Here is a 26,750-nt window from a genome sequence, read left to right as displayed (position 1 = left end):
TAGACTTCTGATCCCTTTTCAGTCACTATAGCCCCTTTTTTATCCTGGTACCCTTCCCTGAACCAAGCATAGACTGCCCTATGAAATAGGAAAGCTTTGGTGGTATGTGGAAGGTTGGATCTATTTTTGTAGGAGTACAAAATTATAAAATGATTAAAGATAATTTAAATGAGTCAAAATAGGCAGCTACTCTATAGAATGAAGTACAATTGTTTTCAATATTTGGTGAGCTTTACAATGACTAGAGTAATGCTTGTTAGAAATGCAGATATCTAGGCTGCATTCTACATATATGAAATCAGAATCTACATAGATGTACTCCCATTATCTATATTTTTACCAGACCTTGTAGGTCTGGTAAAGCAGACCAAAGTTTAAGAACCATCAGTGTGGAGAAAGGAACTTAGACTGACTGAGTCAGGAGATCTGTGACCTAATATTGGTTTCCTACAAACTTCCAGTATGATTTTAACTTCATCATCTCCCCTTACCTCTACTGAGACTTGTGCTCCTCCTCCTGAAGCCCTTCTCTTTGGAAATGGCACCATCATCTATTTGGTTCCCCAAGCCAGAAACTGAGAAATGACTAATTCCTTCCTTTCCCTCACTCCTATATCTAATAACCCTAAATTCAGCTGATTACACTTTATAGCTATTGAATCTGCTAACTTTTCTCCATCCTCATGCTTCCTGAAAACCAACTGCCATACTATAACCAGAATATTTATTTTAATAAACAAATCTGCTAAAACTTTTTAATGACTTACCACTGCCCTTGGGTTAAATGCTATAATAGATTCCTTAGGGAGCTTACAAGGGGCTGCAAGATCTACTCGACTAATTCTCCAGCACAACACCTCCACTCTTTTCACTTCCCAATTCTTCACTTTCTTGGCAGTTTCCTTAGCCCTGAGGCTTTTGCATGCCACGACTTCTGTCTAAAGTATCTTACCTTTTTCATCCCCAACCATTCAGTCACCTGGATAACTCCTATTTACCATTTGGAAGTCAGTTGTGCCCATAATCCTTCTCTAACTTCTTTTGATTAAGGGACACACAAAATAAATACATATCCAGTGAGTTAGAATTGGGCATTCGTCTCTGATTGTAGCAGTATGCATAGACTAGAAACAGGATAGCCGTAAAGATTTATCTAACCTTGAGTAAGGTTAGTCACAAAATTTTTAAAAAGCACGTTGGAGAGTCCAGGCACGGAGCTCAGTCCTTTACATGAATTCTTACTAAATTCTGACAACAATGCTCCAAAATAGAGTGTACAGATAAGTAAAATGCCCAAAGTCACACAAATGGAGGAGCCAAAATACAACTTGAGTAGTTCAGAGCTTATGTTCTTAACCCCTATATTATAATAAATATGTTTTAGTTTTCTTATTTGTAAAATGAGGGGGTTTAACTAGTTAAATGTCCAAGATGCTTTTAAAAAATGTGGCCATTCTTACGCAAGGTTAGACATATCTATTCTGTTTCTAGGCTATGCTTACTGCTACAATCAAAAGCAAATGCTCAGTTCTAACCCACAGGACATATGTTTGTTTTGTGTGTCCCTTAATCACAAGGTTTCTTCAAGAGTTCTTGAACTCCCTGAATGGTATGGAAAGTTTTTGTATGTACATACATATTTTCCACCCTGAGGGGAGAGTTTATAATCTTTCATAAGATTCTCCATGGGCAAAAACAATAAAATAAATAAATAAAAAGATTAGCTATTAATGTGAATGATCTTTGCATTGTCTCCCTCTTATCATTTCTGTGCAATACCTAGAACTATACTAGAAGTTGGTAGGCTCAAAATGAAGAATATATGTTCAAAACATGTTATTGGAAAGGCATGTTTATTGTCTGACCTAATAATATTTTAGTTTTTAGACATCTTTCTCATTCTCTCAACCATGTCCAATGTCTTTTTCATAAATGTACCTCTTGACCTACCTGTAGATTATCACACATTTCTTGGCTGTATGTTAACCGCTGAATTTCTGTAGGAGAGACGAGGTATAATGCCTGTCCTTCATTGGTAAAACAAAATGTTCGTGCTATCCTCATGTCTGTCAGTGGCAAATAATTAACATCCAACATTGGGCGAAGACTAGGTAGGCTGAATGGAAAAAAGTAAATCCATATATCATATGCAGGTTATTAGAAGCAGATCTTTACATAAAAACAGCAATTTTTATTCTATTATTTTATGGTTGTTTCTTTTTTTTATTATTATTTTTATATTTGTCTTGCTCTATCACCCAAGCTGGAGTGCAGTGGAGTTAGCTCACTGCAATCTCGCCTTCCAGGTTCAAGTGATTCTCACGCCTCAGCCTCCTGAGTAGCTGGAACTACAGGCGTGCGCCACCACACCTGGCTAATTTTTGTATTTTTAGTAGAGACAGGGCTTTGCCATGTTGGCCAGGCTGGTCTCAAACTCCTGACTTCAAGTGATCCACCTGCCTTGGCCTCCTAAAGTGCTGGGATTATAGGCATGAGCCACCATACCAGGCCTGGTTGTTTCTTCTTATCTTCAAGGCTCAGTGGTAATAAACTAGACTTTCTTTTTTTCTTTTCCTTTTCTTTTTTTTGGAGGGAGAAGCAACTTTATTTTCATCAGAAATAGTAATGTTTATAAATTTGTTTATAGTAGTTTGTAAACTATTATCAGAAATACTAATGTCAATAAACCACTTACTTTAAGAGATAATCAGGAACTATGATGAGGGTGATAATAAAAGGAGATATCTTACAAAAATTAACCTGGATGTTATGCTTGCTCTAAGATTAAGTCACTTAGGGAAACAGATTCAGTATTATCCAATGGCTTAACCTTCCTTCCTTCCTTTTGTTCCCATTTTGGTGGTGGCTGGATTACGAAGAGTAGTGTCTTCTGCCCTGAATGTAGCAGTAGTATGGTGGGTGCTTAGAGGTCAATTACTGGTTTAGAAGAGATTCAGGCTCTTAACTTCTACATGTGCTTCCCAGGAGGGGGAGCACTTTCTTTCTCAGCTCTGTGTGAGGACCATGTTAGCCCAGAAAGTGTTCTCAGAACACTGGGTGCCCATTCTCAGGTTAGGAACAGAAAGACCCTGGTTTCCTGGCAGAAATTAAAGATCCTACAGCTTTCTCTCCATCAAACTTTAAGTCACAGTAAGACAGGACTCTTGAGTCACAGGCACAGCCAGAAGGAGAGTTCAGCATCCTTATGCTGACTCCTGTTCCTGGACATGGGTCTTAAGATCCAATAATCTAGACTTTCACATAAAATCATATACATGAAAAAAAAAAAAAATCACAGGCACAGTTTCACATAGATGCTTAGCAAATGTTCTTGATGGATTAAATGCAGTGGCCAGCAATTTCCGGGGCACTTTTTGTAGCACTTCACATGTTCCTACAATGACTTACAGCATTTGGTTATGTCAGAAACACCACAGCTAGAAAGTGTCTGACTGCATACTTGGTCGATTGTCTTTCTTTAAGGCAAAACTGACAGTGATGTGGTGTGGGTCCAGTTCACTGTGCCTGGAAATGAAGTGACTTTGCTCCCCATTCCTTACTCACTCTATACACAGGAAATGAAAATTACTCATAACTTAGGGCAACTGCACTGGAGGCATGACTAATAAGTAGATATGGCCAAGACTGTAAGGGAATGAGAATAAGTTATAAATAGATCAGAATTTGCACATCCAAATGAATACCACACATCTGAAATGTCTTACCCCATGGGTATATGCTTATCCTAATGTAGCTGATAATTTTGCTAAAATATTCATCAGAATGTCCTTTTGGATACTGTTTTTCGACCCAGTTTTATAAACCACTGACGAAAACCAGTCTCACTGCCTTTTAATCTGAACTTTAATGCCAAAAGGGAAAAGGTAAACTTGTAATTAAATAAATTTTGAAACCGTTGTACTGATTCTAAGTGTGCACGATGATTTTAAATTATCCCAGATCGTAAAACCAGCACCTTGAAAAAACTACTGATTTCCTTTATCAAAGTGGTTTGTAACTCTACTTTGAGACCTGGAAATTTACTATGTAAAATGGGACCTGAAATCTGTGCTATTGGAATAAGCACTGTGCTTTCCAATATGGTAGCCAGTAACCACATGTAGCTATTGAGCAGTTGATACATGGCTTGTCTGAATTGAGATGTGCTGTAAATGTAAATGACACACTGGATTCAAAAGCTTCATTGATGAACGAATTACCTAATATCTTAAGAATATATTAAAAGATGATCTGTTATAGCACTTCTGGTAACTAAGCTCCTTAAGATATGAGTCCAAACCAATCCCAGTTAAACAGATTTCCCTGATAGATTCAGTCAAATTAAAGGGTGAAGTTGAGGAAGAGGTTCCAACCGACTTTTCTGACGTGCTACATTGTCCATATTGTATAATAATAAGTAAGCCAAGAAAAGAATTTAAAGAGGTGTAGTCACTTCACGTAGGAAAAGAGAAAGAGCAAGTCAGTTGCTAACTTCTAGGAAACAATTGCTCTTATAACAGAAGAAAAAAGACTTTCTTCTATGCAGGATACTTTAATAAAGAAATAGCGTCAGGTAACAAGGTAGGTCTCATAAAAAGTGTCTCTTACAGCCAAGTTTGAGAAGTCGTACAAAAATAAGCTTGTTCTGTTTCTCCTCTCTACTCTCAAACTTGCTTTTCTGGGTCTGGGTACTTAGGATCTAAGTAACCATTGGCTAGCTACCTGACATCTGTCAGAAAACTAGGACTTGAGAAGACTGGGCTCAGGAGAGTTACCTTCTGCTAGGGCCTAGCAGATCCTAAAAGATCCTAGATCTAAAAGATCCTAGGAATATACTCAGTATGGGAAAATGAGTAAGTCCAGTTGCATGCTAATTTGTAGGATTCATTTCTTTAAACCATACAGCAGAGTACACACCATTGTTTCCTAGCTACACTTCATGTATATGTATTATTAAAATCATATCAAAATTATTTCCTTTTCAGTGAGTTTTGAGGATCTTCAGGAACACATGAAGAATTTCTACTATGACACAATATCAAAGTAACCATTATCATGTCAAGCAGCTTTTATAAAGGACAGAGGAAAACAGATACCATTTATCAATGACTCAATGTATGTGTGTGAGAGATACACCCACTTACACACATACACAAATAGACCTTTTTTTTCCCCCCAAAATCTGAGGCATGTCTGGGAGTTAAATCATTTTCAAACAAGATTGAAATGACCTTATCAGAAATTTCTAAAAACAGTTTGAGAAAGGGGGAACTAGATTGAAAAGAATCAGAAATATATGAGAGAATGAACAGATCATAAAATGATTATTTCTATTCAAAATTTTCTCCTTCACTACTTTCCCTTGGCTTACAAATCTGCTCATATTTTCCATATTAAAAAAAAAAAACTCTCAAAAGCTAGTTTCATTCTTAAATGACTTTCCTGACTCATCTCTCTTTTAACCACAAAATTTCCTGAACGAATAATCAATACCAGGGAAAAAGGGCCCATAAATATTTATGATAGTAAATATTTTAGGCTCTCTAGGCCATATAGTCTCTGTTGCAACTACTCAACTGTGCCCTGTAGTGCAAAAGCAGCCATAGTCAATATACAGAAACATGGGTGTGGCTGTGTTCCAAAACTTTTATTTATGGGCACTGACATTTAAAATTAGTATAATTTTCACATATCATGAAATATTCTTCTTCTCTTTGAGTTTTTTCAACCATTAAGTATGTAAAAACCATTCTTAATGCTTGCAGGCTGTATAAAATCAGATAGGGGAATGGAGGTAGATTTTGTTTTGGATATTAATTTGCCAAACTCTGATCTACACCACTGCCTCTATTCTTGTCTCCTTGAAAATTAGCTTTTGTTTCCACCATGCTGCTAAGATTTGCTTTCTCAAAGATCATTAATATCCCACCAGTTGTGAGATCTACTGTTTTTTTCTTGTACCCAAATTCTTTGACCTCTCTGCTATATTTTACTACCTCTTGACCACCTCTTTTGTTTTAATATTCTTCTCTTTTTATTTAATGAAGTTATACAACTCTGGTCCTTTCCTGTCTTTCTAATGACTTCTTCTCAATCTCCTTTGCTGCATCATCTTCTTTCTTTCACTACGTAAACGTAGAATACCCCCAAGTTTCTATCCTTAGCTCAATCAATTTCTTGTTTCTTTTCATGCTATCTTTTTTTATTATCTCATTTGCTGACATAACTTTTACTGATGCATTTATATATATGACTTCCAAAGCTGGATCTTCCACATATATTTTTCTAAGAGTGCAAATCTTAAATTTATTGCCAAATCTCTGCTGGATGGCTTATAACACCTCACATTTCAAATATTTATTCTCAATTTATTATTAAATTTCTCTTTATCAGCTTTTTCAAATCCTTCTGACTTTCCTATATGCTAATAACATAACCGTTATCTAAGTTCAAAAAATTTTTTAACCTTTAAACTCTCTTCTAACCTCGAGATTTAATAACCTCCATTACTGTTCACAACAAATCAGCTTTGCATTCAATAAGTTTGCCTTACACCTGTTTCCTCCTTGCCTTCAATATAGAGACCACTTCAGTTCAAAAGCCTATCTCAACTTCTCCCTATGTATGTCCTAACACATGGCTAGAGAAGGTTAATTACCTGCTTAAAACCCCATTTCCTATTAATTGATTAATCTCAAACTCAACATTCAAAGTCTTCAACAATTTGCTTCAAACTATCTCTCCATGTTACTGTCCTCCAACAACTCTTTTTTTATAATACATGTTCAACTATGCTGTGACTTTGAACTCTGGGAACCTAGTTTGTAGCTAGAAAATTCAATCCCATATTTCCTCTGTTGGAATTTACATTTTCTTTTTGTTATAATGTCTGTGTATCTATCTTATCTCCCCAGTTAGACAGTGAGTTTCTTAAGGGTTAGGACCATGTTTTACTAATTTTTATATCCTTCACAAGCCTAGCACAATGCTTGTCTCAATGATTTTTGGAAATAAGTGAGATATTAAAAAGAATGACAATGACTTCTATATAGTATATGTTTATGAGTTCATTTTATGATAATTATTTTTGTGTCTCATAAATTTTCATTTCACTACAGTAGAATGAAATCTCTTGGCCAATATTTTATTATAAAAGTGTCTGATAACTTTTAGTTATCAGACTGGCCTCACTTTTCCTAGACTTGCAACCTCAGGCAAATTGTGTAACTTTAATTTATTAACACATGTAAAATGGAGGATGCAAATAATACTTTATTTTCCTATGTCCTAGAGAAGTTCTAAGGATCAAATGAAATTCTGTATGTAAATTTCTTGGGTGAAGTATGAAACACAGGAAAAGTAAAAGTTAATATCTTTTCCACTTAGCTTATTCATCTTTTATTTCCAGTGCTTAGCATAGCATCTGAGAGATATGCTCAATAAACATTTGTTGAATGATTGAAAAATCATTCTTTTCTTAGATTCCTTGATAGCAATTAAAAATATATTTCACTCACAATGCCAAGCATTTTTAGCAAAAAAGAAAAACAAAAACAAAACAGAAAAACCCCAAACTCTCAACAAATTGTTGAACAATAAAACATCCAGAAACATAATGAAACAATGATCTCAGGTTGCTTCTTGATAACATCTTGCACATAACACATATATTTTTTAGAATTGTACCTTGCTGGTGTTGTGATTACCAGATAATTTATAAGAAGGCAAGTACCTCATTATCATGATATGTCCATTAGCACAAAAGCATGCCAAGCAGGCACTGTTACACATGACCACCACATTTGCTTGCAGTATAAAAGATGTCTCCGTGATGTTATGAACATAAAGGCAAGTCTGAGAAGGCAGTGAGAAGACTTTGGCTTGTTTTTCTGAGCAGATTATTGTATACTGATGATCTCCTATTTCTTGGGATGCAGAAGATGAGTTCATTACCACTTTCCTTCTCCAAGATTTTTCATTTTCATCTATGTTGTTTGGATCCCTCCAAACTTCATATGGTGGTTGCATTAATCCACCCATTCGGTCCATACAGGAGAATGTTAGCACAGCTCCTTTCAATGAGAGGAATGTACCTATAAAAATAATTGGACATCACTGACATGTCAAATTCATTCTAAAGCGTCTATGGGGAATTAAAGTTTTACAGTGTGATAATTTATACCTATAGAGTCATAATATTCCCTAATGTATATGAATTTGTAGATTTGTGAGTTCATCTGTTATAATAAGTTGGATTCATAGAATGTTAGGTCTAAAAGGAGTTTAAGACATCAACTGGCCAACTCTCTCATTATATTAAAAAAGAAGAAAAAACAGACCCAGAAAGATTATGAAAGCTGGGCCAAGTCACATAGCAAGTTAGGTCAGAGCCTAGTTTAGAACTTAGATTTTTCTGATTCCTACCCCAGGATTCTTTCATTATACTATATAGTCCCCCTTAAAGTCTTTTTATAAAAAAGAAAATTTTAAAAATGTACATATTTTATTTATTGAAATAACTTCAACTGAAAAAATAATCACACCATCTTATACTGTTTTCTTATTTCATAAACCAATTTGCTAGAAAATGCTTGATTTTTCTTCAAAATCAAACACTTAAGAAGAAATTTCAATATCTAGAATTCATGATGGCAATTTTAATTGTATGAAAAAGACAAAACAATTACTTTCAGCTCTTAGGCAGGCTTTTGCATCTTTACACAGAAAGGGGTTTTACTCACCTGGATTCTCCAAGATTGACAATGTATGCCAGATTATTGCCTATAGGTGATTTTCATCAGTCTTGGAGGACAACATACTATAAGCTTAGGAGGTAGTTTGGGCTCTAGTGATCTTTGGATATTTCCAGAGTCTTCCCTAAGCAGTACCCTATTAGCCCTTTCTTTCCTTTGTCCTTTTACATCATGCAGAGAGAGTAAGTATGTCAGCTTAGACTGATATGCCTCAAGGGTGTACATGTGACAGAGACTTGAAAAGGGAAGGGTGACAGATAAAAATATATTCTTTTAGAAAGCACTTACAAAGTCCTTAAAATTTATAAAATTGAAAAGAGTATATTGGGATGATCTAATATCTTAGTTGTGTTTTTAAATCCACTTTAAGAAATCTATAAATGTACATGCGGGCAACTGCAGAGGCTAGGGGAGTAGAGGTTTAGGTGCTGCAGTTTAAGGGTTAAGGGATAAAAGAACATCTCTCCCAGTCTCCCATGAAGGAAAAATGCCAAAAGCTATTAAGAATTATTTAATTAAAATTAACCTAGGATTGATCCTGCTATTCAGTAAAACCACATTTTCATAACTACCTGCCATAGAAAGACTTTTCTAAGTATATCTTTGCATCCTTGATTTAGAGATGGCTGACAGTAGGTTAAAAAGACAAGAAATCCACATTTCGAAAGCCGTTTTACTTATACTCATTGCATACAATCTGTTAGCATCAAAATGAATTTCTCAATAAGCTGCCCTTGCCAAAACAGCTGCTTTGTTTCTTAATTTTTAGTCATAAATGCTTTGATTATATTCTGTTCATTAGGTTTATACAGGGTTAAGTTTTCCAAACAATGTGTTATTAATCTTTCAGGATTCTTCCTTTAATCTTTTCTAACTGGAAAAAACTCAAGTAAATCTAAATTGTAAGCAGCTACTACTTCAGAAATACACTTACAATGTATGCTTAAACTTACAGGCTTCAATAATAAGATCTTAATTAAATCTACCATAAGTAACTGACCACACAATTAATTAATTAGGACTTTCCTCTTAAAGAAGATCTCACTGGCTAGGAGTGTACTTTACTCCAGCTTTCCCAAATAACCAGCCTTGCCCACTACAACCTTCATTCAATCAATACATATAGTATCAAGGACATTCTATGTGCTCTAGGCTCTATTTTAGTTAAAGGCAATATAGTAGTAAATAAAACAGACAAAAGTCTCTGCCTTCATAAAACTTACTTTCTGTGGTAGAGATAGATAGTATGTCTGATAAGTAATCATATGGGATATTACATAGTAATAAGTACTAAGAAAAAAAGCAGAAAAGAATATAGGAATTCTTGAAAAAAGGTAGATAAATTTTAAATAGTGTTATAGACTGAATGTTTGCATCCCCTGCCAACCTCTTATAAGAAAAATCATATGTTAAAGCCCCAGCCCCCACTATGGATCTATTTGAAGATGCAGCCTTTAAGGAAATAATTGAGATTAAATGAGATCATAAGGGTATGGCTCTAATCTGATAGAATTAGTGTCCTTTTAAAAAGAGATACCAGAGTACATGCTCTCTCTCTCTCTCTCCCCCTCCCTATGTGTACACAAAGGAAAGGCCATGTGAGCATACAACAAGAAGACAGCCATCTGCAACCCAAAGGAAGAGACCTCACTAGACATCTACCCTGCTGGCACCTTGAACTTAGAGTTTCAGTCTTCAGAACTGTGAGAAAATAAATTGCTGTTGTTTAAGCCATTGAGTCTGTGGTATTTCATTATGGCAACCTGAACAAACTAATAAAGAAGGGAAGGCTTCTTTTCATCACCCTGTGGGAATTAGGGTTCAGGAAACCAGCACAAAATACTTATATTCTATGACTGTTATGAATAATAAATTATCCTTTGTCTCTGAGCTGGGAGTTTCACGTCTTCTATCAGCATCGAAACTGGCAACCTAACTTTATTAGCTTACAAGTAGAATAAAATCTCAGATTCTTTATAGATCTTGACTTTCTAGAATGCCAAGAAGATTCATAGGAGGTAACATCAGAGAGATAAAGTAGAGCCAGATCATGTTGGTTCTTTTAGGACATGGTAAAGACCTAGACTTTTACTTAGCATGAGATGGAAGGATTTTGAGAATGGAAGTGATGTAATCTAACTTTCATGTAACAGAATCACCCTACCTCCTGGACATATCCTAAAGGGAGCCAAGGCTGGAAGCAGGGAGAGTAGTGAAGAGGTTGGTATAATAGTCTGGGTAAAAAATGGATAGAGGCTTGGTTGAACTGTGTGGTAATAGTAGAGATAGTGAGCAATATCAGAATCCGAGTATATTGTAAAGGTTGTGCCAGCAGGATTTGTTAACAAATTGGATTTAGGATATGAAAGAAATATGGGGGTCAAGGATGATTCTAATGTTTTTGACCTGAGAAACTGGAAGAATGGAATTGTCATTAATAGATGTAGAAAAGTGTGGGAGGAATGAGAGGCATACCAAGAGCTCAGGTTTGAACATGTTAAGTTTGAGATACTTACTAAACATCCAAATGGATATCAAATAACTGCATATATGTTAGGAATTTGGGGAGAGGTCCAGACTATAAATATAAATGTATGATCCATCAGATTATAAATGACATTTATGGGCATGAAGCTGGCTGAATTCATCTAGTGCTTCAATATAAAGAGAAAAGTTTCAAAGAATCAGTCTTGGGGCATTGTGGTTTAAGTCTACTGAAATGGAGGAGGAACAAGCAAAGGAGATTGAGAAGGAAGAGCCAAAAAGTAGGAAGAAAATCAGGTGAAAATAGCACTCTAGAATTTGAAGTGTTTTAAGGTAGGAATGGTAGCCTGTGTAATACGTTGCTGATATGTCAAATAAGATGTTGCCTGAGAAATGACCAAGAATTCCTATCTCCTTTTCTGCTCTATTTTTTTCCTTAGTACTTATTAGTATCTACTATTCCATATAATTACTTGTTTATCATACATATTATCTATCTCTACCATAGAAAGTAAGTTTTATGAAGGCAAGGACTTTTGTCTGTTTTATTCACTACTATATTGCCCATGACTAAAACCGCCTAGAATCTATTGTTTCTCTTTTTTAATGGAAGATATAACAATATATTTATATAACAATTCAGTAGAAAGAAAAACATTTATTCTAAAGGAAACAAAGGAAAAGTTGCTGGATTGACTTTCTTAAGTAAGTGAATGCAGGTAGAGTCTAGTATATAAGGAGAGTCTAGAGTATAAGTGGAGTAGAGTGAATAACTACCACCCAGTTCAAGCAAGCCTCTATCCATTTTTCATCCAGACTTATATTAACCTCTTCACTGCTCTCCCTGCTTCCAACCTTGATTCCCTTTAGGATATGCCAGGAGATAGAATGATTCTGTTAAATGAATCACCTAGTTAGAAGCTTAGTTTAGTAATTGTAACAAGAGAGAATATGCAGGCCATGGAGATACAAGTAGATAGGTTGGTAGATGTGATGATAGCTGTTGAAATTTTTATCTGATTGTTTCAATTTTCTCAATAAAAGAGGACACTTGGTGATTACTGAGATTGAAGATAGAAAAGTAAGTTTTGGAGATTTGAAGAGACTAGAGAAAATACGTAATTGTTAGCCAGGCATGATGGCATGCCTGTAGTCCCAACTACTCAGATGACTGAGACAGGAGGATCGCTTGAGCCTAGTAGTTCAGGGCGACAGTGAGCTATGATTGCACCACTGCACCCCAGCCTGGGTGACAGAGTGAGACCGCATCTATACCAAAACAAAACAAAACACACACATACACACACACACACACACATGCAAACAACCAAAAGGATAAACAAGAAAATATGCAATTGTTGTCCAGGAGTGCAGGGGCAAGGAGTAGGAAAATATAGTATGATTACCTAGCAGCATAAGAGCCCACTTGAAGTTAGTGATGGTTTATGATAAAATGAGACAATTTAGTGTGGTTATATATTTTTCTCTAGCCATACTCAGCTACATGGGCCTAGAAATAGGATAGGTAGAGTTGAATTTAACCAGGTTTGAGATCAAGCTGAATAAGCATGACAAAGCAAACAAAGCACAAAGGAGGCAAGAGAGTTGAAAATGCATGAAAGAAAGGCATTATAGAGCTTGGCTGTGAAATTTAAATTAGAAAGTGAGAACATGAAGGGGGTGAATGACAATGAAAATGGAAAGATCAATAGATTAAGGTTCCAGTGAGGCTGAAGAATTATATTAAAGTTGGAGTCTTAAGGAGTCTGAGATATTTTCTTTCCTTTTCCCTTATATACATTGTTTAAACTTATTGTCTCTCAACTTCCATGGAACTTCTCAGTTCCTATCTAGAATGTCAGCTCTTTAAGGACAGAAACTTCGTATGACTTCATCATTACTTTATCTTCAGTGCTTATTATAATATCTGGACATGTCATGTGCTCAATAAACACTTATTAACTTCCTGACTACTCCAGTTCACTCTTAGTTATGGATTTTAAAACTCCTATTTTGTATTATATACTCAGATCAGCTACACAATTTGTGGGCGTAGCGCAAAATGAAAATGCACTAGGTCCACAAATTATGGGGGCCTTTTTGTTCAAAAATTGGGAGAAGAGGTACCATTGAAGGTAGTAAATTATAAAGCTTTTTTCTTTCTTCTGTGTTCTATCTCTTTAGTGTTTTTATATTTGCTATTTATTTTCTATGTAAAGGAAAGTTAAAATTTTAAATTATTAACATGATTTATTATTATTCATCTTTGTAATATTCTTTATAAGAACATTTAACCTCTATTTTGAACTGTAGCAAAAACACAATAGTCTTCAGAGCTATGAAATAATTATCCACATGGAGTTGGCCAGAAGAGACAAACCAGTCAGTCTCAGGAAGGTTGGAAGGAGGAAGACAGGGTACTTCAAGTCCAGACCAGACCTGAGGGAGCACATTCTTAGGTATGGGGATACCTCTTTGAGCTTGAGAATACTTGGAAGATGACTGCAGATTTTCACAGGTATCTGAGGGTCTCACTACATGACTTCAGTTATTTAAGCACATTTGAGTCTGATGTCTGCCAAGTTTCTCCTCTTGACAGCAATAAGATCCCATCCTGCCACCTCAAACCATAGAAGATGGGTGACTCCCAGAAAGTCTTTTTTTTTTTTTTTTTTTTTTTGAGGCAGAGTCTCGCTCTGTCGCCCAGGCTGGAGTGCAGTGGCCAGATCTCGGCTCACTGCAAGCTCCGCCTCCCGGGCTTACGCCATTCTCCTGCCTCAGCCTCCCGAGTAGCTGGGACTACAGGCGCCCGCCACCGTGCCCAGCTAGTTTTTTGTATTTTTTAGTAGAGACGGGGTTTCACTGTGTTAGCCAGGATGGTCTCGATCTCCTGACCTCGTGATCCGCCCATCTCGGCCTCCCAAAGTGCTGGGATTACAGGCTTGAGCCACCGCACCCGGCCCAGAAAGTCTTTAAAACTGTTTGCTAGGAAGTGCTAGCTACCTGAACAGGACTGATTAAGAGGCTCAATCTAAGACATGGCCTCTGGTTGGCTGACCACATGCTAGAGTCACGAAGTGCCACCAACTCAGGATAAGGATGGCTGCCTCCATACCCCAAAATGTCACCAGGCATATGCCTGACCCTGACCACCTCTGTGTACACTCCAGGCCCCAACAGAAGTGGAAAGTGAAAGTGGAATGCCTCTCTCTCCACAAACTAAGTCATCGCCTAGGTGAGAGGTAGGTGGGAGGTAGACTGTGCATAAGCAGACACTTCAAGCCCCTGGTGCATGCTCTATTGTCTCATTGGTCTTCACTTACACAGCATACATCAAAAGATAAAATTGTTAAGAATTTTAAGACTTTTTAAGAGCAGAGGGCCTTCTGGGAGCAGAACCCTGTGCATCAGTAGACAAAAGGGGCAACTAAGGTTTCATTTGAAGACTCAGCATATCTGGGAACTTGTTAAAAATGTAAATTCTTGGACCCTACCTCAGACCTAACGAATCAGAAACTTTGGGGGTGGGGCCCAGTAATCTGTGTTGTAATGAATCCTTCAAGTGATTTTGATGCAAATAAAAGTGATAGGTAATAGAATAGATAAATCTCTAGGTTTGTAATTTCAATGATTTAATGCACTTCAAATTTCCGTATCATTAATAAGAATTTGTTGTCAGGACAACAAAAATAATTAAAGTGAAAATATTCCTTAAAAAAGAGAAATGGGCTTTTCCTAGTCAGGAGGTTTCTGATTACTGATTGAATTTCCCTAGTAGTTGTGGTTCTGTTCAGACTTTCTATTTCTTCATGATTCAGCCTTCGTAAGTTGTATGTTTCTAGGAACGTATAAATTTATTCTAGGGTATCCAGTTTGTTGGCATATAATTGTTCATAATAGTCTCTTATGATCCTTTCTATTTCTGTGGTATCAGTTGTAATATCTCCATTTTCATTTCTGATTTTATTTTAGTCTTCTCTCTTTTTTTCTTAGTCTAGCTAAGAGTTTATCGATTTTGTTTAATTTTAATTAAATTTAGTTTTCAAAAAATTAACACTTATTTTTGTTAAAAACTGGGCTAAGGACTTGAATAAACATTTCTCCAAAGAAGATATGCAAATGGCCAACAAGCATATGTAATGATCCTCACTGTCACTAATCATTAGGGTAATACCAATCAAAACCATGACCTCATATCTGTTAAGAGTGCCATTATCAACAAACAAACACAAAAACAAGTGTTGGCAGGATGTGGAGAAACTGCAACCCTTGTATGCTGTTGCCGGGAATGCAAAATGGTGCAACTGCTATGGAAAAAAGTATGGAAGTTCCTCAAAAATTGAAAAGTAGGACTATCATATGATCCAGCAACCCACTTCTGGATATGTATCCCAGGATCACGATGTTGAAGAGATACATACTCCTATGTTCATTGCAACATTACTCACAATAGCAAAGATGTGGGAATAACCTAAATGTCTGTCAACAAATGGATGGGTAAAAAAAATTGGTTTATACATACAGTGGATTATTCAGCCTTAAAAGAAAAGAAAATTATGCAGTATGCAACAACATAGATGAAATTTGAGGACATTAAGTGAGACAAGCCAATAGCAGAAACACAATTACTGCATGATTTCACTTATATAAGGCATCTAAAATAGTCAAACTCATAGAATCAAAGAATAAGATGATAATTACCAGGTGCTGCGAGGGGAAAGTGGGGAGTTGCTAATAACATAGTGGAAAATTTCAGTCATGAAAGCTGAATGAGTTTTAGAGATTTGCTATACAACATTGTACCTGGTCACTAATAATACTGTATTATATACATAAAAGTCTGTCACAAGGGTAGATCTCATGTTAAATGTTCATACCAGAATAAAATTTTAGAAAAAGAAGTGAAGTAGGACTAACACTTGTTGAGTATGCTTTATGTGCTAATGTTTTACATAAATTATCTCATGAAGTCCTCCCAACAAAAACTTAGGTGAAGCTGTCTTGGATTTTTTATGATGCTGCAGCTCACAGAAGTTAAGTAACTGTTCCAAGTCACCAAAGCGAAATGGGCAGAGCTGTAATCTAAACCCATGGCTTTCTGAACCTAATAATTATATATTTTTGTTTTTGTTTTGCTTTGCTTTGGCCTCCCAAGAAATAAGAACAAACTGCAAAGTAAATAATTCTGATACTTTTTTCTTTAGACTTTTCCTGACTATACGTATGGAGAAAATGCAAGAATATTTTATTAATGACTAAAGGTTTAGCAGAAACAATTTAATGTATATATCATACTCATCTGTAAGACTGCTTTTGGAAAACTCAGTCTTAATTAAAAGTCATAATTTTTCATTTCCTATTTGTTTGAAAAAATTTTCATTTTGAATTTATATTTCCACAGTCCAAGATTATTTCTTCTGTTTCAGACTTTTCTTATATGAAATATAAGAGTTTGGTTTTGTTTTGGGTTTGGTTTAGCCTGAAAAAAGATGTAAAATTGCAAATACCTCAAAACTACAGCCCAAGTAAGGATGTGCATAATTGACCGTCTTTCAATGTTTGCCAGTCACACATCTAAAGGGTTACTTACTATTTCTGTTCTATTAAGAAAAGAACTCTATATCTAGTTCATTGAATGTTCACAAAGAATGATAACAGATTTTTTTCATCTGTCTATATAAGAAGGGGCCCTATTCTGGCAAAAGTCTGAATTCATGCCAATAACAAATGACAGAAGGGTAAGTGAAGTTTCGTTTTTGATAGTGCCTGAAGGGAATTTCATTTTTTTTCAGTGAATTTTAAAAATCTAAAAATCCTTTAAAACCCTCAACAGCCTGTAATCCTAGCACTTTGGGAGGCCGAGGCAGGTGGATCACAAGGTCAGGAGATCGAGACCATCCTGCTAACATGGTGAAACCCTGTCTCTACTAAAAAATACAAAAAACTGGCTAGGCGCAGTGGCTCACACCTGTGATCCCAGCACTTTGGGAGGCCGAGGCGGCAAATCACGAGGTCAGGAGATCGAGACCATCCTGGCTAACATGGTGAAACACTGTCTCTACTAAAAATACAAAAAAATTAGCTGGGCGTGGTGGCAGGCGCCTGTAGTCCCAGCTACTTGGGAGGCTGAGGCAAGAGAATGGCGTGAACCCAGGAGGCAGAGGTTGCAGTGAGCCGAGATTGCGCCACTGCACTCTAGCCTGGGCAACAGAGTGAGTCTCCATCTCAAAACAGAAACAAAACAAGACAAAAAACAAACAAAAAATTAGGCATGGTTGTGGGCACCTGTAGTCCCAGCTTCTTGGGAGGCTGAGGCAGGAGAATGACCTGGACCCAGGAGGCGGAGCTTCCAGTGAGCTGAGATCGCGCCACTGCACTCCAGCCTGGACGACAGAGTGAGACTCCATCAAAAAAAAAAAAAACCCTCAACAAACGAGACATAGAATATGCTTCAAAATAATAAAAGTCATATATGACAAACCCATAGCCAACATCATACTAAACAGGGAAATGTTGAAAGCATTCCCCCTAAAAACTGGAACAAGGCAAGGATGTATACTTTCACCATTCCGATGCAACATGGTACTGGAAGTCCTAACCAGAGCAATCAGGCAAAAGAAAAAAAAAAAAAAAGGCATTCAAATTGGAAAAAAAGTCAAATTATTGCTGTTCACTGATTATATGATCTTATAACTAGAAAACCCTAAAGACTCCTTCAAAAGACTCCTAGATTTGGTAAATGACCTCAGCAAAGTTTCAGTATATAAAAATCAATGTATAAAAATCAGTACCACTTTTATACACTAATAATTGTCAAGCTGAGAACCAAAAGAAGAACTCAATCCCATTTATAATAGCTATTTAAAAATACCTAGGAATACATTAATCAAGGAGGTGAAAGATCTCTACATGGAAAATTTAAAAAACACTTATGAAATAAATCATAGATGACAAAAACAAATGAAAAAACATCCCATACTCATAGATTGGAAGAATCAATGTCATTAAAACGACCATACTGCCCAAAACAATCTACAGATTCAACACCATTCCTATCAATTTACCAACAGCATTCTTCACAGAATTAGAAAAAATATTACTAAAATTCATATGGAACCAAAACAGTCTGAATAGCCAAAGAAATCCTAAGCAAAAAGAATGAAGCTGGTGGTATCACATTGCTTGACTTCAAATTATACTACAAGACTATAATAATCAAAACAGCAGAGTACTGTTATAAACATACATAGATAAATGGAATAGAATAGAAGACCTAGAAACAAAACTATATACCTATAACTAACTGATCTTTGAGAAAGTCAACAAAAGCACCCACCGGGAAAAGAACATCTTATTTAATAAATGGTTCTGCAAAAATTGTGAAGCCATATGCAGAAGAATAAAACTGGACCCATATCTCTCAACATATACAAAAAGTAACTCAAGGTGAATTACAGACTTAAATGTAAGACCTGAAACTATCAAAATGTTAGAAGGAAACCTAGCAAAAACTCTTGTGTGGACATTGGCTTAGGGGAAGAATTCGTGACTGAGACCTCAAAAGCAAATGCAGCAAAACTGAAAATAGACAAATAGGACTTAATTAAACTGAAAAGCTTATGTACAGAAAAAGAAATAAACAACAGAGTGAATAAACAACTTGAGGAATGGGAAAAATATTTGCCAACAATGCATCTGACAAGGGGTAATACCAGGAATCTACAAGGAACTCAAGCAATTCAAAAAGGAAAACACAAATAACCCCATTAAAAAGTGAGCAAAATACATGAACAGGCATTTTTCAAAAGAATACATACAAATGGCCAAGAAACGAAAAAAAAATGCTCAACATCATTAATCATCAGAGAAATGAAAATTAAAACCATATAAGATACCATCTTACACCAATCAGAATGACTATTAATAAAAAATAAAATAGATATTGGCAAAGATGCAGAGAAAAGGGAACACTTATACAGGATTGCTGGGAATTAAATTAGTACAACTTCTATGGAAAGCAATATGTAGATGTCTCCGAGATGGGCAGATCATGAGGTCAGGAGATTGAGTCCATCCTGGCTAACATGGTGAAACCCCGTCTCTACTAAAAAATACAAAAAACTAGCTGGGCGAGGTAGCAGGCGCCTGTAGTCCCAGCTACTCGGGAGGCTGAGGCAGGAGAATGGCATAAACCCGGGAGGTGGAGCTTGCAGTGAGCTGAGATCCGGCCACTGCACTCCAGCCCAGGCAACAGAGCGAGACTCTGTCTCAAAAAAAAAAAAAAAAGAACTAACAATAGAACTACCTTTTGATCAAGTGATTCCACTACCTGGTATTTACACAAAAGAAAAGAAATAATTATATCAAAAAGACACAAGCACGTGTATGTTTATTGCAGCACTATTTATAATAGCAAAGTCATGGGATCAACCTAAGTGTCCATCAGTGGGCAACTGGATTAAAAATATGATATATATATATACACACACACTGGGCTTATTAAGTGACTACACACTAGGCTTATTAAGTGAATGACAACACACTGGGCTTATTAAGTGAATGACAAGGAGTTTGGTTTGTCTAGGGTCCAGGATATGTAGTGAAAGGTCAAAGACTATAAGGCTGGAAAAGAATGGTGGAGCTGGGGAATGGAAGATCTAAATGCCAAGGATTCCTTTCAATTGCTATATAAAAAATGTAAAGACTGGGGGGGGGTGTTCCATGATGGCCAAATAGGAACAGCTCAGGTCTGCAGCTCCCAGCGTGATCAACGCAGAAGATAGGTGATTTCTGCATTTCCAACTGAGGTAACTGGTTCATTTCATTGGGACTGGTTGGACAGTGGGTGCAACCCATGGAGGGGGAGTTGAAGCAGGGTGCAGCGTCGCCTTACCTGGGAAGCACAAAGGGTCAAGGGATTTCCCTTTCCTAGTCAAGGGAAGCCGTGACAGACTACCTGGAAAAACAGGGCACTCCTGCCCAAATACTACACTTCTCCCAAGGTCATAGCAACTGGCAAACAAGGTGATTCTCTCCTGTGCCTGGCTTGGTGGGTCCCATGCCCATGGAGCCTTGCTCACTGCTAGCACAGCAGTCTGAGATTGATCTGCAAGGTGGCAGCCTGGCTGGGGGAGGGGCATCCGCCATTGCTGAGGCTTGAGTAGGTAAACAATGTGGCTGGGAAGCTCAAACTGGGTGGAGCCCAGTTCAGCTCAACAAGGCCTACTGCCTCTAGAATCCAAATCTGTGGGCAGGGCATAGCTGAACAAAAGGCAGCAGACAACTTCTGCAGACTTAAACGTCCCTGTCTGACAGCTCTGAAGAGAGCAGTGGTTCTCCCAGTATGGCATTTGAGCTCTGAGAACAGACAGACTGCGTCCTCAAGTGGGTCCCTGACCTCTGTGTAGCCTAACTGGGAGACACCTCACAGTAGGGGCCGACAGACACCTCATATAGGTGGCTGCCCCTCTGTGACGAAGCTTCCAGAGGAAGGATCAGGCAGCAATATTTGCTGTTCTGCAATATTTGCTGTTCTGCAGCATCCGCTGGTGATACCCATGCAAACGGTCTGGAGTGGAACTTCAGCAAACTCCAACAGACCTGCAGCTGAGGGACCTGACTGTTAGAAGGAAAACTAACAAATAGATAGGAATAGCATCAACATCAACGAAAAGGTCATCTACACTGAAACCCCACCTCTAGGCACCAACATCAAAGACCAAAGGTAGATAAAACAGCAAAGATGAGGAGAAACCACAGCAGAAAAGCTGAAAATTCTAAAAATCAGAGTGCCTCTTCTCTTGCAAAGGATCACAGCTCATTGCCAGCAACAGAACAAAGCTGGACAGAGAATAACTCTGACGAGTTGACAGAAGTAAGCTTCAGAAGGTTGGTAATAACGAATTTCTCCGAGCAAAAGGAGGAAGTTCAAACCCATTGCAAGGAAGCTAAACAGCTTGAAAAAAAGAGTAGATGAATGACTAGAATAAACTGTAGCAAAGACCTTAAATGACCTGATGGAGCTAAAACCATGGCATGAGAACTTGGTTATGCATGCACAAGCTTCAATAGCTGATTCAATCAAGTGGAAGAAAGAGTATCAATGACTGAAGATCAAATTAATGAAATAAAGTGAGAAAACAAGATAGAGAAAAAAAAGTAAAAAGAAATGAACAAAGCCTCCAAGAAATATGGGACTATGTGAAAAGACCAAATCTAGTTTGATTGGTGTACCTGAAAGTGATGGGGAGAATGGAACAAAGTTGGAAAACACTCTTCAGGATATTATCCAGGAGAACTTCCCCAACTTAGCAAGGCACTCCAACATTCAAATTCAGGAAATACAGAGAACATTCCAAAGACACTCCTCGAGAAGAGCAACCCTGAGACACATAATGTCAGATTCACTGAGGTTGAAATGAAGGAAAAAAAGTTAAAGGCAATCAGAGAGAAAGGTTGAGTTACCCACAAAGGGAAGCCCATCAGACTAACAGGGCATCTATCGGCAGAAACCCTACAAGCCAGAAGAGAGTGGGGGCCAATATTCAACATTCCTAAAGAAAAGAATTTTCAACCCAGAATTTCATATCCAGCCAAACTAAGCTTCATAAGTGAAGGAGAAATAAAACGCTTTACAGACAAGCAAATACTGAGCACCAGGCCTGCCTTACAAAAATTCCTGAAAGAAGCACATGGAAATAAACAACTGGTACCAGCCGCTGCAAAAGCATGCCAAATTGTAAAGACCATTGATGCCATGAAGAAACTGAATCAATTAATGGGTAAAATAACCAGCTAACATAATGACAGGATCAAATTCACACATAAAAATATTAACCTTAAATGTAAATGGGCTAAATGCCACAATTAAAAGACACAGACTGGCAAATTGGATGAAGAGTCAAGACCCATCAGTGTACTGTATTCAGGAGACCCATCTCACATGCAAAGATGCACATAGGCGCAAAGTAAAGGGAAGGAGGAAGATCTACCAAGCAAATAGAAAGCAAAAAAAGCAGGGATTGTAATCCTAGTCTCTGATAAAACAGACTTTATACCAACAAAGATCAAAAGATACAAAGAAGGCCATTACATAATGGTAAAGGGTTCAACTCAACAAGAAGAGCTAACTATCCTAAATACATATGCACCCAATACAGGAGCACCCAGATTCATAAAACAAGTCCTTAGAGACTTACAAAGAGACTTAAACTGCCACACAATAATAATGGGAGACTTTAACACCCACTGTCAATATTAGACAGATCAATGAGACAGAAGGTCAAAAAGATATCCAGGAATTGAACTCATCTCTGCAACAAGAGACCTAATAGACATCTACAGAACTTTTCACCCCAAATCAACAGAATATAGATTCTTCTCAGCACCACATCAAACTTATTCCAAAATTGACCACATAATTGGAAGTAAAGCATTCCTCAGTAAATGTAAAAGAACACAAATCACAACAAACTGTCTCTCAGACCACAGTACAATCAAATTAGAACTCAAGATTAAGAAAGTCACTCAAAACCGCACAACTACATGGAAACTGAACAACTTGCTCCTGAATGACTACTGGGTAAATAACGAAATGAAGGCAGAAATAAAGATATTCTTTGAAACCAATGAGAACAAAGACACAATGTACCAGAATCTCTGGGACACATTTAAAGCAGTGTGTAGAGGGAAATGTATAGCATGAAATGCCCACAAGAGAAAGCAGGAAAGATCTAAAATCGACACCCTAACATCACAATTAAAAGAACTAGAGAAGCAAGAGCAAACAAATTCAAAAGCTAGCAGAAGGCAAGAAATAATAACTAAGAATAGAGCAGAACAGAAAGAGATAGAGACACAAAAAACCCTTCAAAAAATCAGTGAATCCAGGAGCTGGTTTTTTGAAAAGATCAACAAAATTGATAGACTGCTAGCAAAACTAATAAAGAAGAAAAGAGAGAAGAATCAAATAGACACAATAAAAAACGATAAAAGGGATATCACCACGGATCCCACAGAAATACAAACTACCATCCGAGAATACTACAAACACCTCTACACAAATAAACTAAAAAATCTAGAATAAATGGATAAATTCCTGGACACATACGCCCTCCCAAGACTAAGCCAGGAAGAAGTTGAATCTCTGAATAGACCAATAACACTCTGAAATTGAGGCAATAATTAATAGCCTACCAACCAAAAAAAGTCCAGGACCATATGGACTCATAGCTGTATTCTACCAGAGGCACAAAGAGAAGCTGGTGCCATTCCTTCTGAAACTATTCCAATCAATAGAAAAAGAGGGAATCCTCCCAAATTCATTTTATGATGCCCACATCATCCTGATACCAAAGGCTGACAGAGACACAACAAAAAAAGAGAATTTTAGACCAATATCGCTGATGAACATGGATGTGAAAATCCTCAATAAAATACTGGCAAACCAAATCCAGCAGCACATCGAAAACCTTATCCAACACGATCAAGTCGGCTTCATCTCTGGGATGCAAGGCTGGTTCAACATACACAAATCAATAAACGTAATCCATCACATAAACAGAACCAATGACATAAACCACACGATTATCTCAATAGACGCAGAAAAGGCCTTTGACAAAATTCAACAGCCCTTCATGCTTAAAACTCTCAATAAACTAGGTATTGATGGACAGTATCTCAAAATAATAAGAGCTATTTATGACAAACCCACAGCCAATATCATGCTGAATGGATAAAAACTGGAAGCATTCCCTTTCCGACACAAGATAAGGATGCCCTCTCTCACCAGTCCTATTCAACATAGTGTTGGAAGTTCTTGTCAGGACAATCAGGCAGCACAAAGAAAGAGTATTCAATTAGTTAAAAAGGAAGTCAAATTGTCCCTGTTTGTAGATGACATGATTGTATATTTAGAAAACCCTATCGTCTCAGCCCCAAATCTCCTTAAGCTGATAAGCAACTTCAGCAAAGTCTCAGGACACAAAATCAATGTGCAAAACTCACAAGTATTCCTATACACCATTTACAGACAAACAAAGAGCCAAATCATGAGTAAACTCCCATTCACAATTGCTACAAAGAGAATAAAATACCTAGGAATCTCACTTACAAGGGATGTGAAGGACCTCTTTAAAGAGAACTACAAACCTCTGCTCAAGGAAATAAAAGAGGACACAAACAAATGGAAGAATATTCCATGCTTGTGGATAGGAAGAATCAATATCATGAATATGGCCATACTGCCCAAGGCAATTCATAGATTCAGTGCCATCCCCATCAAGCTACCAATGACTTTCTTCACAGAATTGGAAAAAACTACTTTAGAGCTCATATATTGAACTAAAAAAGAGCACATATTGCCAGGACAATCCCAAGCAAAATGAACAAAGCTGGAGGCATCACACTGCTGACTTCAAACTGTACTACAAGGCTACAACAACCAAAACATCATGGTACTGGTACCAAAACACAGATATAGATCAATGGAGCAGAACAGAGGCCTCAGAAATAATACCACACATCTATAACCATCTGATCTTTGACAAACCTGACAAAAACAAGAAATGGGGAAAGGATTCTCTATTTAATAAATGGTGCTGGGAAAACTGGCTAGCCATATGTAGAAAGCTGAAACTGGATCCCTTCCTTACACCTTATACAAAAATTAAAGATCAATTAAAGATTTAAATGTTAGACTTAAAACCATAAAAACCCTAGAAGAAAACCTAGGCAGTACCATTCAGGTCACAGGCATGGGCAAGGACTTCATGTCTACAACACCAAAAGCAATGGCAACAAAAGCCAAAATTGACAAATGGGATCTCATTAAACTAAAGAGCTTTTGCACAGCGAAAGAAACTACCTTCAGAATGAACGGGCAACCTACAGAATGGGAGAAAATTTTTGCCATCTACCCATCTGACAAAGGGCTAATATCCAGAATCTACAAAGAACTCAAAAAGATTTACACTAAAAAAACCCAGCAAACCCATCAAAAAGTGGGCAAAGGATATGAAGAGACACTTCTCAAAAGAAGCCATCTGTGCAGCCAGCAGACATATGAAAAAATGCTCATCATCACTGGTCATCAGAGAAATGCAAATCAAAACCATAATAAGATACCATCTCACACCAGTTAGAATGGCAATCATCAAAAAGTCAGGAAACAACAGGTGCTGGAGAGGATGTGGAGAAATAGGAACGCTTTTACACTGTTGGTGGGAGTGTAAACTAGTTCACCTATTATGGAAGACAGTGTGGCGATTCCTCAAGGACCTAGAACTAGAATTACCATTTGACCCAGCAATCCCATTACTGGATATATACTCAAAGGATTATAAATCATGCTACTATAAAGATGCATGCACACGTATGCTTATTGCAGCACTATTCACAATAGCAAAGACTTGGAACCAACCCAAATGTCCATCGGTGATAGACTGGATTAAGAAAATGCGGCACATATACACTATGGAATACTATGCAGCCATAAAAATGGATGAGTTCATGTCCTTTGCAGGGACATGGATGAAGCTGGAAATCATAATTCTCAGCAAATTATCACAAGGAGAGAAAACCAAACACTGCATGTTCTCACTCATAGGTGAGAATTGAACAATGAGATCACTTGAACTCAGGGCGGGGAACATCACACACTGGGGCCTGTCAAGGGTTGGGGATCTGGGGGAGGGATAGCATGAGGAGAAATACCTAATGTAAATGATGAGTTGATGGGTGCAGCAAACCAACATGTCATGTGTATACCTATGTATCAAACCTGCATATGGCACACATGTACCCTAGAACTTAAAGTATAATAAAATAAATAAATAAATAATGAAATCATTGCACTTTGCAGCAATGTGAATGCAGCTGGAGGCTGTTATCCTAAATAAAATGACTCAGAAAGTAAAAAACTACATGTTCTCACTTATAAGTTGAAGCTAAACAATGGGTACACATGTACATATGAAATAGAATAATAGATACTGGTAACTCTGAAAGGTGCTAAATATTGAAACCTATAAATGGGGAGTATATATGTTGATTATTCTGTATGAGGCCTTTGTTATTCTTGTTCAGTCAAATGTAATGATTATGTTTAACTATGCTATTATTATATTAGTTCTTATTGCAGTTTATAAGAGATAAAATGTGTGAATTTCATAAGTATATTTGAAATATACCCATCTTATATCAAAAGATCTTAACTAAACAATACTTTAATAAAGTTTTTCATCAAGGTTTATACTTAGGACTAAAAATACTATCATTCTAATTTCAATTAAATAATTTCCAGACAAAGTCTATTAACCAGTTTCATATTATATCTATAAGAAAGCATATTAACCTATTTTCATATTTATATAAATTAACTTACTAGTTCTTCAATGGAGAAGCGGACTTTAAAGGAATTGAATGTTGGAAAATAACTTTGACTTAGGGAGTAAGGCTGGGACAACTCCAGAGTAGACAAGGTAGGTCCAAAAGTGAAAATTCAATGATAAAAAT

The 26,750-nt window shown here is 37.0% G+C and overlaps 2 protein-coding genes across 13 annotated transcripts in view; one reads left to right on the top strand and one right to left on the bottom strand.

Moving 5' to 3' along the window:
- Positions 1 to 10,486, top strand: part of POLQ (DNA polymerase theta) — a 137,399-nt gene extending 126,913 nt beyond the window's left edge. For all 7 annotated transcript variants that reach the window (XM_038003385.2, XM_038003384.2, XM_038003380.2 and 4 more), the window contains one exon: positions 10,342 to 10,486. In XM_038003385.2, the coding sequence (XP_037859313.2) occupies positions 10,342 to 10,468 (127 nt within the window). In that variant the 3' untranslated portion in view covers positions 10,469 to 10,486. The remainder of the gene's footprint in view (positions 1 to 10,341) is intronic.
- Positions 1 to 26,750, bottom strand: part of STXBP5L (syntaxin binding protein 5L) — a 494,315-nt gene that overhangs the window by 9,485 nt on the left and 458,080 nt on the right. For all 6 annotated transcript variants that reach the window (XM_038003392.2, XM_007985660.3, XM_007985662.3 and 3 more), the window contains 2 exons: positions 7,733 to 8,093; positions 1,951 to 2,116 (listed from right to left, as the gene is read on the bottom strand). In XM_038003392.2, coding sequence (XP_037859320.1) covers positions 1,951 to 2,116; positions 7,733 to 8,093 — 527 coding nt within the window. The remainder of the gene's footprint in view (positions 1 to 1,950; positions 2,117 to 7,732; positions 8,094 to 26,750) is intronic.

The sequence above is a fragment of the Chlorocebus sabaeus genome, chromosome 22 (assembly GCF_047675955.1).
Source record: "Chlorocebus sabaeus isolate Y175 chromosome 22, mChlSab1.0.hap1, whole genome shotgun sequence".
NCBI lineage: Eukaryota > Metazoa > Chordata > Mammalia > Primates > Cercopithecidae > Chlorocebus > Chlorocebus sabaeus.
The sequence above is the reverse complement of the archived record's forward strand: the minus strand, read 5'-3'. Positions and strand labels throughout refer to the sequence as shown.